The 19,579-nt window shown below is 49.5% G+C and overlaps 1 protein-coding gene and 1 long non-coding RNA gene across 2 annotated transcripts in view; one reads left to right on the plus strand and one right to left on the minus strand.

Annotated features, from left to right (window-relative positions):
• Positions 1-19,579, minus strand: part of LOC125173689 (uncharacterized) — a 101,285-nt gene that overhangs the window by 21,875 nt on the left and 59,831 nt on the right. The window lies entirely within an intron of this gene.
• On the plus strand, positions 1,580-18,513 carry GJA5 (gap junction protein alpha 5). The gene is made up of 2 exons (XM_047873135.1): positions 1,580-1,684; positions 15,625-18,513. Exon 2 carries the CDS (start codon positions 15,657-15,659, stop codon positions 16,731-16,733), a length of 1,077 nt encoding a protein of 358 aa, XP_047729091.1. The 5' UTR covers positions 1,580-1,684; positions 15,625-15,656; the 3' UTR covers positions 16,734-18,513.

Consider the following 19,579-nt stretch of genomic DNA (forward strand, 5'->3'; position numbering starts at 1 on the left):
ACAACAACCTGAGGGGGTAATTATTATTATCTCCAATTTATAAAACCGAGATGCACAGAGGTTAACTTGCTCGGTGTTACATAGCTAGTGAGCAGGAGAGCCATGGTTCAAACCCGGACGGGCTGGCCTTGGAATCTGCTACATAGGAAAAAAAGAGTGGAACTCTGACTAAGGAATCCAGAATCCAGAATTTAGTTCCAATAGGGCTGCTGCCTCCCTAGGAAATTTGGCCCCATGTTCTTCCCCCTCTTGCTGGTCCTAAGCTTATTCACCCCTGAAAAACGTCACCCACTAAAGAAACAAACAATTTTTGCAAAATGTTGGCATGTGCGTGAGCAGCGCTAGGTGTGACGGCGATAAGAGGGAGCCAAGGAACGGATCTGGGTTCTGGTCCTGCCTCTGCCACCTACTTTCCTGTGTGTGACACTGACACGTGGTCTCTGCTCTTTGAGCCTCAGTTTCCCTGGCTGTTCCAGATAATCTCTGGGTTTTCCTCTTGCTGTCACAACCTGTGGGCTCTTGGTCATTGCTTTGTCTGGGTTCAGTCCACTCACAGCAACCTCTGTCATTGATGTTTATCACACTACGACTGGGCCCATGGCCCCGTGCTTAAATTAAGTTGAGGAATTGAGGAGTTGGGAATGAGGGGAGATTAAGGGGAGAGAAAACTCTCAGTTTCTGAATTTGCTCCCCTGTGACGCATGATCTAACAAGAGATAAGCTTCCTTCCATCCACTGGAGTCCAGCTGGGAGACCTGTATGCTTTTGTGGGAGGAGCACAGAGGTGAATTTGGGCATTGGCTAAAACTTCTGACCCCCACTCTACCACTAACTAACCCACTCGGTCACCACGATTGGGTTTCCTCAAGTGTAGGAACGTCTACCTTGTAGAACTGAAAACTGGAATGATTAGCGAAATAAAAATGGAATATATATACATACTCTAGCCCAGCATTGGGCACATGGAAGGTGCTCTCGTCTCTTTAGAGAAGAGGGAGCAAGGAGGATGATCCTGGTTAGTGGGGGTGCCCTCTCCCTGCCCTTTGGAGCTTTTCAGTTACCCTTGGTGTCTATTCTGGGTGCTGGTGGCTGTGAGTTGTGAGACCACGTTTCCTATGCTAGCTGATTAGCTCCCAGAGGAGGACAGAATGGAGGTCCCCAAAAGACCTGTTCTGTGAAGCAGCACTCTTTTTCTCTGGTGGTGGGAAAAGATGGAAAAGAGGGATCTCTTGGGCCATGTGCCAGTCTTCCCCTGATGCCCAGGAGGAGCTCAAGGAGGCTCTGTGGAGGCTAGGGAGGCGGCTTGTCACCCGCCCGGAGGGAGTGGGGAGGGGGGGGGCGCCAGGACTGTGGCGACAGCGACAGCGGAGGTCAGCGGGGGAGGAGGAGGGCTCTGTCAGTCTCCTCGGGAGAGGGTGGTGAGGACAGGCTGCAGGGAGGTAGAGGGAAGAAAACTTTTGAAGTGAGCACAGATTATGAGCCTGGAGGGAGGGACCCAGGGGAAGGGGGTGGGGACCGAAAGAGTAGGAAGAAGTGGGAGGAGGGAGGGCGACAGACAGGGAGTCAAAAGCGGGGTGGGAGCGCAACTGGCAGGCTGAGAGCCTGAACGGTGGGCGGCGGAGGAGGCGGCCAGGAGCCGGGGCGGGAAGCCCGCGGACATTCCAGAAAGGAGGACGAGGAGAAGGTAAGGACGGACTTGCTTTCCAGAGATGAGACGACCCTTGACGGGAGAGCCTTGAATTCCAGGCTGGAGAGCAACAAAGCTCCTTCTCGTCCCTGGGGGCTTGCCCCCTACTCCTGGCTAGTCCCTGCGCCCCTGAGGTTGTGAAGCAGCAGATAAATGACACTTGATTTATAAGGAGTGCTAGAAGTGGGAGGGGAGGGCCCTTGCCTTGGGTCTGGACTTGTGGCTCCAGGGGCATCTTCCAAGCTGCGCGGCGGTCCATCTCCAAGAACTTTGGTTAAGACGGAATTGGCCCTTTAAAAACCAAAACCATCACTGTTTTACGATGCTTCCTCTAGGCTTGGAATCTTTTCTGAAATGCTTTCCGCAGCAGCATCTAGGGGAGTGTTTTGATTTCCACCCCCCTAAGGCATGTTGGGTGGTTTAAAAATATTCCCTGCTTAGTTTCCTGCAGAGTATCATGTCCCTGCTGGCCTGCCACTTGCTGTCGCTGTCGGAGGAGAGAGGCTGGTGAGCCCCCCAGAGTGGAAGCGGGAGGAGGTGCCCACCGAAGGTCCCCTTTCCTCCTGGGTGCAGGGCCCCTTGGTCTCTCTTCTGAGCATGTGGCAAAAGAACCCTGACTTGGGGGTCGAGATGCCCGGGTTCTGGTGCCCTGAGTGGTTGTGTGTCTTTGGGCCAGACACTTCCCCCTTCTGGGCCTCAGTTTCCTCATTTAGAAAATGAAGGGTCTGAAGTAGAATGATCCCTCCGGTCCCATTCAGCAGGAACATTGTACAAGGTTATGATTCCTTCGGCTCAAATGCACCTGGGAACCTTGAAAAAGGAAAGCTTCACATGAGGGTTTTACATCTTTCCTGTGCCCTTGCTCAGTTTTAACTTGACCCCCCCCTTCCCAGTGTCACATCATAATGGAGGGATTCCTGGTTTTTACTCCTTGGCGTCTCACAAGGCTCTGGCACGTGGGGTCCGACTGGCCGGAGAAAAGGCAGGACAGAGTGAGGAGCACTGGACCGGGAGTCAGGAGACCCAGGAGAAATCCAGCAAAACTGGAGAGGAGACAGCAGCCGGCGTGTGGAGGTGCAGCCCCTCCGTGTGCCAGCTGGTGTGGGCTCACCACCGGGGACACGAGCTGGTGTTTATAGGCAGCCCAGCCTGACTTTCATTGTCAGCGGGCCCTCATCTTTTCCACCCAATGCCCCCAGAGTCCCAGCCCGGCCCAAGAGCCTGATTCACTGCTCTCTAGGGACAGCTCTGAACTTTCCACCTTCCGGCAGGTTCCCCAGGGCGGCAGCGCTGTTTAGAGCCTACTCCCCTGGCTGTTCCTCCAAGGAGCAGTCCTCTGACACGGCTTGGCTCGCAGAGCACAGAACACCAGGAGGTGTGTCCCCGGCTTCCACACCAGTGCCTTCTGGCCACACTCCCACCCAGAGCCATGAAGTTCATAGAGACATGGCAGGAGCACAATCATACTGTCCTGCTTTGCCCTTGAACCCCATGGACGTTCTCGCCGAGCTCCTGAGACTGGTTCTTGTCTGTTAGCTGCCTCACTCCTGTCCCCTGTCCTGCCATTGGCCAAAAGTCCTAGGCCATGAGGACTGGAAGAGGTCTCTCAGATTTCTCGTCACCTTCTTCGACTGATGGGGAAAACGAAGCCTAGGAAAGGAGGGTGACCTCTGAGGGCTGATGCAGTGTGTCAGGCCAGTTTGCTTGGGAGAACATCCGAGCCTGCTCATGCCAACCTCGGCCCCTTCGGACTCTGTCCTCAGCTGTTTTCTGAGCTTCCATTTCTCTCCAGGCCTCCCTGCTTCTTCCATTTAAGCATCTCCACAGTCCTGTTTTCTGGCAGTGACACCCACCTGCCCACCTGCACCTCCTCACCTCTGCGGGCTGCTGGGGGCGGGGTGGTGTGCAGTGCAGGGTTCTGGGCTCTGGCCGCCAGCTGGGGCTACCACCGTGCAGCTTGGCCTCTTGGAGCCTGGCTGATCCCACCGCACGGATGGAAGCAGGACAGGGAGGCTGTCTGCCTGGATCCGGCAAGAGACCCGTAGTCCTCAGGGCCAGGGAGACCCAAGGCCCGGGCTTAGCTCCCTGTGTCAGGGAAGACCTCCCCCACCTGGGAGTCTAGCAGTTCTCTGTGCCAGCTGGCCCCAACGTGGGCTCAAGGATTAAGCTGACCGAAGGGAAGAGATGCCCATTTTTCCAGGAAAGCTTCAGGGCTCCTAGAAAAGAAAGTGACTCCTTGTCTCGAGTTGGAAGCTGCTGTTCTTGGAGAATGACAGCTTGAGTCCCCTTTGTGATTCACTTGTTTCTGGATATTAGCAAATCAAAAAAAAAAAAATCAGCTTTCAACAATCCACTCATGTTCATAAGGAAAGGGAGTCAGGAGGTCTCAGAATCAGAGGTATTGAAACAGCGCAGAGAGAAGGTAGAATTTATCTCAGAGTCACATTTGGGCTGGAATTTCAGCTGTGTGACCTAGGGAAAATTATTTGATGTCTCTGAGCCCCGGTTTCTTCATCTGCCTAAGAGGTTAATAAATGCCTTCCTTGTAAGGTTTTATGAAGATTAAATAAAATAATGTACAGATTTCTCCCACTACCAGAAAGTTTGCTTTAGGCCACTTCAACTTTTACAAGAGACCTATGTTATAGTGTCTGTTTCACTGGTGGAAATCCGAAAGAGGATTTATTTTCTTTAAGTTTATTTATTTATTTTTTTAAGTTTATTTGTTTATTTTTTTAAAGTTTATTTATTTATTTTGAGAGAGCGAGAGAGCAAGTGGGGAAGGGTTGAGAGAGAGAGAGAGAGAGAGAGAATCCCAAGCAGGCTCAGCACTGTCAGCATAGAGCCGGATGCAGAGCTCAAACCCACGAACTGTTCAGATCATGACCCGAGCCAAAATCAAAAGTTGGCTGCTTAACTGACTGAGCCACCCAGGCACTCCCCAAAAGAGGATTTATACTTATGTCAAGGTCATTGCTTCTTCGCTTTACACCATCTTGGCCTACAGATGGTTTCATAGGAGCCCTCTACCTTTTTGGATAGTGGGGGAAACCTGTATTTAAAATGGCTATTATATATTAAGTGCTCAATGAACAATAGAACAATAGGGTAGAATCCGGATCACCTGGTCCTCAGCCCGTTTCTTTGAACTACCTCTCATTTTATGTAAAAGCCTTTCTACAGGGAAGGCTCATATTGGCAAATAATTCTGAGGAAGAACCGCTTGGTTTTTACGACCACAGACTTTTTTTCTGGGACTACTTGTGCTGACCTCTAAGCTGGGGGTCAGAAACTCTAGCTTTGCCTTCTGGCTCTGCCACTAACTTGCCACACTATCACAGTTGGTCAAGTCACAAACTCCCCGGATGTTCTCACCTAGAGCTAGAAGGGCCTTAGCAACCATCCAGCTCAACTGCTTTCTTCTCTACACGAGCCAACTAAGGCTCAGGGAGGGGACACGTCTCATCGAGAGTCACAGAGAAACAAACAGCTGGGATTGAAAAGCCCTCTTTCAAGGCTCTTGTTCAGAGATAACTTCCAGGACCTTAATCCAACCTGGCATCTTCATCGTTCAGAACCTCAGAAGAGGGCAGATTTAGTGAGGGGTCGGGATGGCCCTTCTAGACTATCACCTATTTATTTCCCTTCGAAGTAGAACTGAGCCAGCTTCAAACCTACCCTGTGGATGTGCCTTTGGCTTGGTTGGTGAGCAGATCCAAAAGTGCTGCAGTTTCTCAGAAGGCAGGAATTACATGAAGCACACGTTTTGTAATGTGACCTCCAATGGAGTCCATCCCTAGACCCAAAGGCTTGACTTAAGAGAAAAGTCTGGAGGCAGGCCGGACCTATTTCAAGAACAAGAGAGGCCTGATCTGAGTGGGGCCCTGTACCTCCCTTCTTCTCCACGCTTGCCCCCGAGGGTCTGCACACCCAGTGAAATAATTAACTTACAGTGAAATGAATATCCTTCCCATCACCCATGTTTGCCTCGCCTCTGATGGTCACCTACCCCACCCGGTGCTACAATGAGGGTCCCTGTGAATCACTGTAACCCGCCGGCTGCACTGCCGAAGTCTGTGTCAGGTTGACTAGTTGGGTCATGCCAGAGAGGAGTTCTTACTGGAAATGTCAGAAATGAAGACAAGGGCCTCACCTTCCCGAGGGCCTCCTATGTGCCAGATACTGTTCTAGGGGCCTCCACACATCCACGTATTGTTTAACCCCCACAAGGAAACAGTCCCGTTTTTCAGATGAGGAGGAAACCGGGAGGCTGAGTGGCTTGCCTAAGGGCTCACAACTGGAGCGTGGAGGCAGGGTTCGAATCCCACCATTTCGCAGGAAACGTGAGGCCCACTACCTATTTTTGTTTCCGCTGTTCTTGTCACGATTTGACATCAATGGAGCACCAAAGCCTGTTGTTTGGCCGGCCGAAAACCCGGCAGTAGACACTGCTGCAGCCAAGAGCACTTAGTGGCTAAAAAAGGAAATAACTTTCTATATGTGAATTCTGGCCAAATGGTGGCAGATGCTGAAGAGTCTGGGAATCCTGAGAACTGGGGGCCAAGGGCTTCGATGGAATCGTTCATTCTAGGAACAGCATATGCAAGGGCTGGCCAGCCAATAAGCCAGAGGCTAACAGCAAAAACCCTGAGCCTCTTCTGGGAAAGTGGGAAGAGCCCTGCTCAGGGAGTTAAGAGACTAGATAGAGTTCTGGTCATAGGTTTGTCACCAGCTGTCAGTGCTGGGGCCTCTTTGCTTTGCTTTCCCTTTGAGAGACACAGAGCGACGGTGGGCTTTGAGTCAGGCAGACCAGCTGCCAAGTCCCTTAGGCAGCATTTGCTACTGGTGCGACTTTGTACAAGTCACTTGACCTCTGAGCCTCAGTTTTCTCAGCTGTAAAAATGGGATCATAGCTACTTTCCTACCAGAGTTAACAGAAGGGCTAAAGGTATAGTTGTAAAATGCTTCACACGTGGAAAACTCTCAACTGAGTGGTACCTGTTATCGCTATTCTGAACTTTCCTGGAACCTGGTCTTCAGCTGGTATAAAAGTAAGGGATTGGTTTTGATTGATGTCTAGATTCCTTTCGGCTCTACTGTACTATATGAATCTATGACAAGATGGTGGAAATAATAAAGAAATGTAAGCATCCCATAAATTCAATTTTCATTAATACCTGCATAGGTTTTAATCAACCTTTTGGGGGTAATTAATAAGGACCTCCCATATTTCATTGTAATTGAATGTCTCCATTTGCCACTACCTCCCATCCACCTCTTACAAATATTTCTTCTAACAGTTTAAGAAGAAAATTACTTATCCCGGCATAATTCTCCTTCCCCACTTTGCCTGCTCCCTTCCACCCCTGTGGCTTTGAAACAACTGTCTGCCAGTAGAGTGTTTCTGAGCGACCCTCTCTGTCCTTGTTAGAATGAAAATAATGAAATGGAGAGAGCGGTTAATTATCTGCCATTGGCTGGAGTCGAAGGGAAATTAAAGTGACACTTCATCTCCTCCATCTGTCTCCTTCTTCTCTCTCATCTCTGTCTCCCTCCCCCCTCTTTAGTGATCAAGCTTCAGGGGTGTAAGCCCCCTGCCCCAGACTTCTGAGAAGGTTGCCCACACTGCCCAGCTCAATAGCTGTAGCTGTATTACCCACATGGTTATTTCCCCGGAGGCCGAAGAGGCTGCGCCAAACCTAAGTCAGGAAAACAGTGGAAATTCTAAATGTGAGAATTACCCCCAAGCACTTAGAACTCAACTCCCGATTCCAACAGTCACTTTGAAAACATCCCTGCAGAGCTCACCTTATGTAAAAGCGGCCAGCCTCTGACTGGTAAGGATTTTTGGAGAAAGGAACTCTAGGTGATTAGATAGAATCCAGCACAGTTGTGAAGACAGGCAGGGGTATTGCTGTCAGACAAGGCCAGAGCCGGTTTTGGTGTCAACTCCTCTGCTTACTGGCCAGTCTTCCTCGAGTGACCTTGCTCAGCCAACCTCCCCCAGCCCGGATAAAAGGGAGGGGGATAATCCCCACTTGCCCAAGTTGTTGGGACAATCAAATGAGAAAACGCATGTCAAGAAACTTGCAAAATGTCTGGCACATAGAAAGGTCTCAGTCGCTTTATGTTACTATAATCATCATCGCCTAGACTGAAAGTTTGATTGATGTGTCACTTGAGGTAAACTAGAAAATGGAGCTGAGCATCTCCAAGGGTAATAAAGATTGCTGATCTGGCTGAAGATCAAGACCACTTTCTTATGCAATCCTCCCTGTATCTCTGCATTTTAGTGAGAAACTGTGGAGGGGGAGGAAGGGGAAATCACAAAGACGTGCACTAATGAATAAGGGACAAAAGGGTTTTGAGATGATGGTCATGCTTGGTGCTTTACTTTATAAAGCCACCCTTGATGTCGGCACAGCACAGGAGTCCCATAAACATTTTCTGAACTGAGCTGCACTGATGTGGTATTATGTCCGAGGACCCTTTAAGTGAGGCCCCCTCGGGTCCTTTTACAACAGAATTCTCTTCATTGGGAAACAAGTCAGCCCTGCTCTGTGCCACATTCCACTGTTTGGTGAGCGGAATTATAGCATGGGCCAGAGTGCTGTTATTATTACCATGAATAACAACCTTTATTGAGAACAAGAGATCTGTCAGATAATGCCCCGAACATGTGTCGTCGTCCAGAATTAGACTCAGGCTCTGCAGAGTGGTCTTATAATCTAATTTTGACAAACTTGGGTGAGCTTCCCCAGTGATCTGTGGGGAGGAAATGGAGAAGAAACAGTCCACGGTGAGCAGGTACATCCAGTCCTGCTCTCAGCGAAGCAGAGGGATCTGTCACCGACAGACAGAAGGAAGGCTCAGGGGCTGCTGTCTCCCTGGTGTTCTGGTCACCACAGCCATTGTGCAGGTGCCCCAAGGTCACCCTCCCAGGGAGTCCCTCTACTGGCATCAGGTGTTTCAAGTGAGCTGAGTGCTGTAATTCATTCACTGTGGTTGATTTTTAAAAGTACATGAATTAACCTATCAGGTGCCAGGCACAATGTCAAGCACTAAGAGGAAAGAGTGGGTAGGGGGATTTTAGCGGGAGGATACAACGATGACGAGATACGGGCCTTTTCTTCAAGGACCTCAGGGTTGAGTTGGAGAATAACACACAGCCAATAGAGCACATAATTCTCATTACGTGTTTGAAACCCCAGTGACTTTACAGTTCAGTCTGAGGCCCAGCTTCTGACTTGGGGTTGGGGTGGGGGCACAGAAATGAGAAGGCAACTGTTATGTGTGGCTCCACACGACAGGATTAGAATCAATAGAAGGAAGAGAATTTTCAAGGAATCCCCATGGTAGCTTCTTGCTCTCTTGCAATATGCTTTCTTGAGCAGGAGACAGGGTGCTGTTTCAGCAGGGTGCTGGGTGGCACCTGTAACCTGCAGCCTACCTAGTTTATGCTACAGCCACTACTAAAGGACAGCAGGGTGATTATTGACTGTGCCGTGCCTTATGTCCCCACCTCATCTGAGGGCTGTGTCCCATGAGGGTCTACCCACAGGAGCAAGTCATGTATGAAAAACATGGTCTATCATAGGGGTTGAGAACTACTCTAAACTCCTAGGCATGGCCTCCAAAGCCCTCCATAACCTGCCCCCACCTATTCTTTAGACTCTACCTCCCCTGCTCTGCTCATTGTCCTCTAAAACCATGCTGCTTTTCACTTGGTAGATTTGTTCCTGTGGTTGCCTTTGTCTGGGATGCCTCCCACCTCCTCACCTCCACAAATGTCACCTCCACTTAACTCCTACTCAAGGGTTGCCTCTTCTGGGAAGCCTGGTGTATTTGCATGTTTGGTTGTGTCTGTATCCGTCACCAGACAGTGAGTTCCTTCAACATTGAGTCTTACTAATCTTTGGGGCCTGAATTGTGAGGGTGAACTGAATTATACTTTCCTGTAATCCCCTTAGCACCCCACCCAGTGCTGGTCACATCAAGGGAGCATCATAAATATTTTCTTGTTTGCCCAAAAGCTGGCCCCCAGGCCTTATCACTAAATGGTAGTGGAGTCTCAAATAACTCACTGCCCCAGGGTGAGAAGAAGCTTTTGAAGTACTGAAGGGGGAGACATAAGAATCGATGGGCTCTACCCTTGGAAGGAAGATGGAGGGAAGCGTTCTGGTGTGCACCAGACTTGACCAGAAACTCAGTGGTCTAGGTTCTGTCTCCATTTGTCTTCATCTCTTCAAGCAGGTCTTTTACCTTCTGTAGATGTCTCCTTTTCTGCACAACAGAGGCGACAGTCATCACCCCACAAAGTGGCTCTGAGGATTCCTCTGTTCAGCAATAAAAATTGAGGGTCTATATGTTCTGAAGGTATTCAATTGTGAACAAAAAACAAACGTGGTCCCGCACTCTTGGAGTCAACAAGAGAAGGTAGGAGAAGCATGTTTTGAACTGTGTAGGGTTTTATTTTTTCTTGCTGGACTTAAGGAAGATTTGAGCCTCCTTTTGATCACTCTGTAATCTTACTGCTAGATGAAGCATTTTTTTTTCAATCATTAAGAAAGCATTTATTTTGGGGGCACCTGAGTGGCTCCGTTGATTAAGTGTCTGATTTCAGCTCAGGTCATGGTCTCGTGGTTTTGTGGGTTCAAGACCCATACTGGGCTCTCTGCTGTCAGTGCGGAGCCAGCTTTGGATCCTCTGTCTCCCTCTCTCTGCTCCTCCCCTTCTCAGAAAACAACAAAATAAAACAAAACAAAACACCAAAAATAAACAAACAAGAAAGCATTTATTATTTACCTAACGTGAGAACCTAATGCAATAAGAATACAAAGTAGAAGACAGGGCTTTTGACTTGGAGAAATCTGTTACTCATTTGAAGGGAAAAGCTGTTAAATCCTTGAGGGCAGGACTCTTGCTTGATGTTATTGGATCAGCAGGCATCACTGAGGGCCCAGTAAGTGCCAGGTCTGGTGTCTCTTAGATATAATTTTCAGTACCCAGAACAGTGGTAGGCACATAGAGGGGACTCAAAAAAGTACTTGTGGGGTGGCTGATAGAAAATTTTGGAAAATCGGTACAAGGCAGCATATAAGTAAGAATGTACCCTATAGGCTGAACAGTAATTTAGAGTCTTTAGAGTTCAGGAGACATCAAAGAGGGCTGGGATCAATTTGAGGAAAGACTTCTCCATTTCTACCTAGATCTGTGGGGTCATAGGAAAAGGTCCTGGCTATGAGCTTATGTTAACCCAGGTTGCTCTAATTTGGTTTTCTTTGAAAACACTGGCTGTGTAGGAAGGCAACAATGCTAACACTGGACTGGGAATGTAGGTACCTGAATTTTGTCTGTAGCCACGTAATACACAAAGTAGGGGAATAAAATGATTCCTGCTCACTATACACAAAAGCCTTCCTTTGGCCCTGTCCCTCTTATCTAAGCACCATGTCACTGTTACCAAGCAAGTTCCCTGGTGACTCTTCCAAATGTTTGCTCTGTCCCAGGATATGACATGCATAGAGAGGATGTTGAAGGTTTTGGAGTGAAGAAACTACAGAGTTGGGATGTTCTCATCTGGCTTCCGGGGACCATCTCTTTTGCCTTGGGGATTTCAGTTGTATCAGTTGCAAAAGGCTGTAGAGTTCAATTATCCAGGGTTCCTCAGAGGGTCTTGACCTAACGAGGCCCTCCCCAACTCCCTAAGCCAGAGCCAACTCCCCCGAGGTGTTCCCAGAGCACACTAAACTTTCTTAATGTTAACACACATCATGCTTTATTGCAACTATGTGTTTGGTCTCTCCCCTTCATTAAGGGATATGAAGGCAGTTAAGTGCAGTAAAAGCAGGGACTCCTTATTTGTCTTTTTAACTGCTGTGTCTTAAGGGTCTTGTATGATACCTGGTAACCACTCCTATCAAATGGATGAATGAGGGGCGCCTGGGTGGCTCAGTCGGTGAAGCCTCCGACTTCAGCTCAGGTCACGATCTCACGGTCCGTGAGTTCGAGCCCCGTGTCAGGCTCTGGGCTGCCGACTCGGAGCCTGGAGCCTGCTTCCGATTCTGTGTCTCCCTCTCTCTCTGCCCCTCCCCCGTTCGTGCTCTGGCTCTCTCTGTCTCAAAAATAAATAAACGTTAAAAAAAAAATTTAAATGGATGAATGAAAGGGAAGGACTTTGTAGGCAGAGAGGAAAGGAGCTAAGACAAAGAGAGGTGAGAAGGTGTGGGCCATGTATACTCCCCATTTGTGAGTGGGGAGTTGTGTAGCCTAAGTATTGGGTATGTGAGCGGAACGGGAAAAAAGGATGTAGCTGTGCTTTGGAGGATCTCAAGTTGAAGTTAAAGGGTCTGAACTTCATAAGCGGTAGGAAGCCAGTGAGGATCACAGCTAAAGCAGTGAGGTGTATTATTGCCATTGTATTTGATAGAATTTATTCATGGCATGGGCAGCTTCCTTTGCCCCTTCTGACACACTTCCTGCCAACAAACAGATGATAGTCTACAAAACATTTTGTATGCTGTACACCCAGTAAACTCAATGAATATCTAATCTACATATTTCTTTGGCTGAGTCCCCCCCAAAGGGACCCAGTGTAGCTGGGAAACTGACTCTCATAAACTGAGCAACTGGTACATGGTAGCAGCTTTAAGTTTCTCTGACCTCGCCTAAGTCATCCAGGAAGTCGCAGATGCGCAGTCCCGTCACCTGTTTGCGGCCTCCAGGGCACATGGAGTCTGCGTCACCCCTCCACCTCGTCAGCTAGTTTCTCTTGTTCCCTCCCCATGAGGGAGCCTACCTGATGTAACCGGCTTTCTCCTACTCCACCGCGCTTTCTTTCTTCCAGGTGGGATCCCTTGCACCGCAAGTGAGGGGGGCAGCAGTCAAGCCTCTTGGCAGACCAGACCAAAGCGTCACATTCTTTGCCCGGGACTATTTTTAGATCTCCTGGGGGACATGCAAGGAATGAGCGACACAAAAGATCAAGGGGAAAGTCTTCAGGGACTGAGGGCAGTTTGGAAAACTTGCCCCAAATTTTGGAAGGATATGACATTTGTTTCTAGTTTTCCTTTTGTGTCTTTCTTATTTCCATTTCTGTTTCCCTTTCACTTTCTCCCCTTCTGCTCTTCCATCTGTTCTTTGTAATGCAAATCTCTTCTTTCTTCTCCTTCCCCCTCCTTCTCCATTCTTGTTCTTTCTTACCATTTCCCTTGCTAGTAAAGTCTGCCTTTTATTCTTTAGTTTTTATATGGGAAGGACTGTGCTAAGTGCTTTTTATACATCGCCTCATAACACTCTATGAGATAAATAACAGTATGCTCATTTTGCAGATGGGAAATTGAGATACAGATCCAGTAGCTTCTCCAAGCTCAGTGGTATTTAGGGATTTGAACTCCACTTAACTAACCCCCAAACTGCCTTCTCTTAACCACTACGCGGTCTTTCCTTTTCCATTCCCAACTCCCTCTGGTCCTTTCCCTCTTTTTGCTCCTCCTCTCCCCTTCTCTCCTTTCCCATGTCTCCCCCACCCGCCCCACTTTCTCTCCCTCCCCTCTCTCAGACACTCAGCACATCCTGGTCCCTGCACGTGTGTGGATGACCCTGAAGGTGCTGAACACTAGGCACGTGCCTAGAAGAGATGACAGATCATTCAAACTCTTATCTAATCAGCCATTTTCCTTTTGAGCAAACGCTCCACAATTTTCCACATTTGGAGGCTAAGGGAGGGGGGGACCCTTCACCACCTAAGGGAAAGGGCAGATGTCTGATCGCAAGCCAGAGGAAAGGCCTCAAGACCTGGATGGGTCTTTGATATGGAGGGGAACAGAGATAAAGCCCTTTACACTCATGTGCGGACTCTCAGGGGTGGGCAGCAGAGGCCTGGCAGAAGACAGGGCCAGGAGGCTGGTCTCTGTCAAGGAGATCCCAACTCAGGAGTCCAGGGAGCCTGCATCATGAAATATGGCACCCCACCCTCTCCTCCCTCGTATGCACAAAGAATGTTCAGATAGGAACCAGGGGCACATTGGCAGTAAAGATGTGAAGGTCAAGGTTTGAACTTGACAATCTCTAAGATGCCAGTAGATTCTGAGGTTCTGTCCTTCCAAGAAGGGAATATTTATGTTCGGTTCCCTCCTTTTTTTTTTTCATTATAATATTTTATCACTGTTGATTAGGATTGTTTAGAGGCTTCAGCCATAAGGACATTTATTACTCATCAAGTAAGAATTCTGGAGGTAGGAGATTCAAGGGTTGATTCAGAAGCCTCAGGATATTGGTTGGCATTTCTGAGAATCTTTGGACAGCTTCAGACATCTTGACTCACACAGGCCTGTCCACACAGGAGGTAGTGGGGGTGGGTGAGACCTCCAGCGAGGTTCCCTCCATTTACTGGGGAATGGAAAAACAGTTTCTAGAGCGCTCCCTCTACATTAGACTCTCCCCATACCTGGCTGGCCAGATCTCATTGCAGTGGAGACTGAGAAGTGAAATCTGGCCTTTTTACCCTGCTACAGGGATGCGGCCAAGGAATAGGGAATTGGTTTGCTCCTGGGTAGGGAACACCAGAGTTTGCCACCCCTCCTTCATTCACTCAACTAAGATTTACTAAGCATCCACTCCGGGCTAGGCTCTGGGCCAGGTGATGATGATACAGAGGAAAAGGCAATCTCTGTTCTCAAGGAGCCCCTACTGGAAGAACGCAGACAGGCAGAGGACCACGAAACAAGATGGCAAGTGCTAGGAGGGAACTGAGTGTCCTCAGAGCCACCACAGGAGCCGAAGAGCCTCAGCTTGAAGGATCAGGGAGCTTGGAGGGAGCCCTGACTGGGTTAAAGTTCTAAAGGGTTAATAGGATTCAGCTAGGGGTGAGGGGGCATGTGGCTGGGAAGAGGGCATCTGGGAATCTTCTAGGATATGGAACCAAAGGCACTCATGGGGACAGACAGGAAATGAGGCCGAGGAAGCAGGCAAGGGCCTGAGGAGAGAAGGTTTTGTTTGGGGCATTTATTCTGGATTTGAGGAGGAGCAGGTCGGGCATGGGTGCCTTCTGAACGCGGGAGGATAGGCCGAGCTGTGTGGTTGCGGTGGCTGCACCACACTGAGGCATAGCAGGTGGGCACGAACCCGAGGGCTCATCTGCAGTGCTTTTCGCTGGTGTGACCCAACACGTTTTTGTTCGCCACCTCCCAAGACAGCTGGGCCATGTCCGAAGACGAGAGAATGCGTCCTAAGAGGCCAGACTTGCCGCCCCCTCACCTACTCCTTCCCCTTCGCCCAGTTCTGCCTTCTGGAGCCAGAATAATTCTTTTTCACCCCAGAGCCGTTCAAACCTATGGAACATTTGAGTTATGATTCCCAACATGTCATATACCTCAACTCATTTAACCCTCAGGACACTGACGTAGCTATAGTCTATCCCCATTTTACAGACAAGGAAGCAGACACAGTGAGGCAGATGGCCAGCCTCGTGATGGCAGAGACCAGTCCTGTGTGTTTTCCGCTTCACCAGCATTTCTCCAGGCGTGGCCCTTGGACAGCCAGCCTCAGAACAACCTGGGCTGCTTGGGGCAAATCCTGATCCCGGGGGCCACCCCAGACCTCTTGAAGTAGACTCTCTCGAGGTAATAGCACAAAATCCACACCGTAACACACTCCTCAGTCGATTTCCAGATCCATTCAAGTGCGGGAATCACACTTGAATCTTGCTAACACAACCATTTTTAATCTTCTCTTTCCTTTTATCTTTTGCTGGCCTGGAAAAAAAAAAAGAGAGAGAGAGAGAGAGAGAGAGCTTTTCAGGTGAATTTGACTCCTGAGTTGTCCTTTTTTAAAGAACACATTGGCACGGACCGGTGGCATCCCAGAGCATGACTGCACCCTCGAGACTCTGCAAGCCTCCCTCTCTTTTTCTCTCTCTTTCTCTGCCCCATTTGCAGAAGTCCTGGTGGCTGTCCCCCACTGAGCCAGAATGGGTGACTGGAGCTTCCTGGGAGAGTTCCTGGAGGAGGTACACAAGCACTCCACGGTGATCGGCAAGGTCTGGCTCACCGTCCTCTTCATATTCCGCATGCTGGTGCTGGGCACGGCGGCCGAGTCATCCTGGGGGGACGAGCAGGCGGACTTCCAGTGTGACACCCAGCAACCCGGCTGCGAGAACGTCTGCTACGACCAAGCCTTCCCCATCTCGCACATCCGCTACTGGGTGCTGCAGACCATCTTCGTGTCCACGCCGTCACTCGTGTACATGGGCCACGCCATGCACACCGTGCGCATGCAGGAGAAGCGGAAGCTGCGGGAGGCCGAGAGGGCCAAAGAGGTCCGGGGTGCTGGCTCTTACGAGTATCCCGTGGCCGAGAAGGCAGAGCTGTCCTGCTGGGAAGAAGCGAATGGAAGGATTGTCCTCCAGGGCACTCTGCTCAACACCTATGTCTGCAGCATCCTGATCCGCACTACCATGGAGGTGGCCTTCATTGTGGGCCAGTACCTCCTTTATGGGATCTTCCTGGACACCCTGCACGTCTGCCGCAGGAGCCCCTGCCCCCACCCTGTCAACTGTTATGTCTCCCGGCCCACGGAGAAGAATGTCTTCATCGTCTTTATGCTGGCGGTGGCCGCACTGTCCCTCTTCCTCAGCCTGGCTGAGCTCTACCACCTGGGCTGGAAGAAGATCAGGCAGCGCTTTGCCAAATCTCGGCAGGGCACGGCTGAGTGTCAGCTTCCTGGTCCGATTGCCGGCATAGTCCAGAACTGCACACCACCCCCTGACTTCAATCAGTGCCTGGAGAATGGCCCTGGGGGGAAATTCTTCAATCCCTTCAGTAACAAGATGGCTTCCCAGCAGAACACAGACAACCTGGCCACTGAGCAAGTGCAAGGCCAGGAGCAGATTCCCGGGGAGGGTTTCATTCACATCCGTTATGCCCAGAAGCCTGAGGTACCCAATGGAGCCTCTCCAGGCCACCGCATCCCCCATGGTTACCAGAGCGACAAGCGCCGTCTCAGCAAGGCCAGCAGCAAGGCCAGGTCAGATGACCTATCAGTGTGACCCTCCGTGCGGGGGAACCAGGACCAGGTGGGAACAAAAGAGGCTCAGAGAGGGAAGATGTGTCCCTACCGACCCCATCTCTCATTCTCATATCTGTTCTGCTCCTTTTGGGCTCTGGGTCTCAAGGCCATTGCTCATTTATTCCAGAAGGTAGGACCAGGGCTCTGCAAGTGCAGGCAGAGACATGGCTTCCCACCCAGGCTACTGTCCCTTCCCCATCCTCTACCCAGTGTACCTAGAAGACTTTCAGATTCTTTAGTCAAGGGGGTAGAAGAAGAAAAGAGAACTGTGGCAAATCTGGCCTGGGAGGGATAGCCAGAAGGATAAGATGGCTCCCTACATACCAGCCACATACCAGATGGGTTCTCCAAGTTCCTATGGCTTCCTTGACCCGATCACCCTTCTTCCTGCAAGAAAGAGCCAACGTTCCTAGCCAATGAAGAGCATGAATCAAGGACCTTACATTAGATGCGCTCTTGAATCTGTTGTCTCTGTGGGTCAAACCTTGGAGTGACAATGAGGTGGCCTTGGGCTGCCCTCCCTCTATCCAGTCTTACTTAAAAAGAGGCCCTTGGAACTTGACTAGCAACCTCAACTTTACAAGTGCTTTGGTATGTACCTCTGGCAAATGTCCCACTTGGTGATGCTGCAAACTTTACTTCTGCCAGGGTGACAACTAACTAGCCCATGGGGGTGCACACTCCCCTAGGGAGCGACTGTGTACACAGGCCCCACTGGAATCCCTGCCACCACCTGTCATCCTGCGGCTCTTTTACAGCTCAACCTGATGATAGAAACCATCCCATCCCTCCCTTCCTTGGTTGTTCACTCAGTGCTCCCCTAAAGACCTTATCGACCAGAATGCCCAAGAAGCCGTCGTCCTCTCTCAGATCCTGACCAGATCACCAGCCACAAAGGCCAGTGGAATTTCCCTAGGTCTTATTAAAACAAAGATGGCATTGTGCTTCTCAGATTCCCGTTGGGAAAAAATAATTCTGCTGTGAAGATAAAAGTGAAAAAAAAAAAAGAGAGAAAATACTGGAAAACTATTTTTCCCTCCTATTTATTTCCCTTGCTGACTGCCAACTTAGAGTGCCAAGAGGAGGTGTGATGACAGCTATGGAGCCCCCAGATCTCTCTCTCCCTGGAGGGCTTAGCAGGGGCATGGAAGCAGTAAGGGAATCTCCAGCTCTCTTGGCAGGGGCCTCATTTAAGAGCACACAAATTCCTATGTCTCCCTGGTGCTCCTAATGAGACTGCCAGAAAGCAGTGGGGACTGCAGACTGTGAAAAAGCCCTGCCTTCCCAGGGACTGGCCTGGTTTCTCTGTTCAGTCCATCCATAATGGGTGGTTGCCATTTTGGATGAAGGTAAAGGATGCTCAGAATTGGATACTGAGACTTACAGGGAGATGATTACTTCTTAAAATGCATATGTGTGTGTGTGTGTGTGTGTGTGTGTGTGTGCGCACGTGTGCCAATAGGGTGGGGAGGGGGAGGGGGAGGAGAGTCTGAAATAAGGAAAGGAAACCTTAAAGGAAATTGTATCTTCCTGCCCTCACCTCCAGATGCCTGGCAGAGGGACTGAACCTCACTGTTTATAGTGGCATTGGCCTATGTAGGTGAGAGTTTGAGGCAGAGGAGGGTGAAGTTTCAGAGGTAGGCTCAGCCTCTGCCCCACTCACCCGTCTCCAGGCCCCTTTGCTTATTGGCTATTGGTGGGTAGAGAGAAGTATGAGGGTAGAGAGTTGGAGGGGACTGACCAGGATGCCATTTAGGGAAGAATGACTGCTCATTCCAGGTCCCTAGAGAAGACACCTTTTTATCTATTGTCGGCATTGGCATGAAGACTGGCCAAAACAAAACCGAGAAGACTCTCCTTCCATCTCTAAAATGGGTTTGTTTTGTGAAATGGGTGTTATTGGATTAGAAATCCTATGAGATTATCCTTGATGATGGGACTTTCAGTAATGAAACAGGAAATGATATGTGTAGTGTGTCTTAATAAAATTTGGCCCTGCATGTCGCTTTGGTGTCTCTTTCATGCCGCGACCACAAAGAAGGATGGCGGACTTGGTGGGGGAGGGAAGCACTCGGACCCCACCCATCAGCCAGTAATGCAAACAGCTTTGGAGTCCGGCCTGCAAGGGTGAAAATCCCAGCTTCTGATTGACAGCTGGGCTCCAACAAGCTACTTAATCTTTGAACCTTGGTTTCCTCGTCTGTAAATTGAGCTTTGTAGTATCTACCCTATTGGGTTGTTAAATGAGAGACCGTAAAGAGTTCAACAGAATGCCTGGGAAATAATATCTGTCACTAAATTATAATCATTGATATTGTTGTCATTATTGTCTTTATTATTTTCATTATTGTGTTGAATTCATAGCATCTGAAAACCTGGGATGTCAAGAGATGATTCCAGAACTTTCCCCACGGAGCTCACAATCTACCAGTTAACTGAGGTGGTCCAATTAACTGAGGTCAAATTAACTCAAATGAACACAGAGGAAGCAATTGGAATAGAATTAAATGGGAATTCATTTATTATCAATTCTATGAACCACAGGTTCCGGGAAGTGAAACACAGGACGAAACGACATGGAACAGGACACTTGGCCTGGGCCTCAAGAGGCTGAGGTTTTAGACAAGTGAAGGCCTCAAGGATGACTCTGAAATGGGTCTTGGTGTTCCTATAGGGATACTGAGGCCCAGGAAATTTCCGTGACAGTGGAGGCTTCTCACTGGCCTCCCTGATTGGGATCACATTGTTTTGGATGAAGAGAAATGGTTCTTGCTCCAAACAAAGGGTCAAGGGATCACCTAGCACTTGACCAACCCCCTCCCCCCA

The sequence above is a fragment of the Prionailurus viverrinus genome, chromosome C1 (assembly GCF_022837055.1).
Source record: "Prionailurus viverrinus isolate Anna chromosome C1, UM_Priviv_1.0, whole genome shotgun sequence".
Lineage (NCBI taxonomy): Eukaryota > Metazoa > Chordata > Mammalia > Carnivora > Felidae > Prionailurus > Prionailurus viverrinus.

What these genes read in the sequence shown, in the direction of transcription:
- GJA5 (XM_047873135.1), top strand. Translation starts at nt 15,657, where the DNA reads ATGGGTGACTGGAGCTTCCTGGGAGAGTTCCTGGAGGAGGTACACAAG.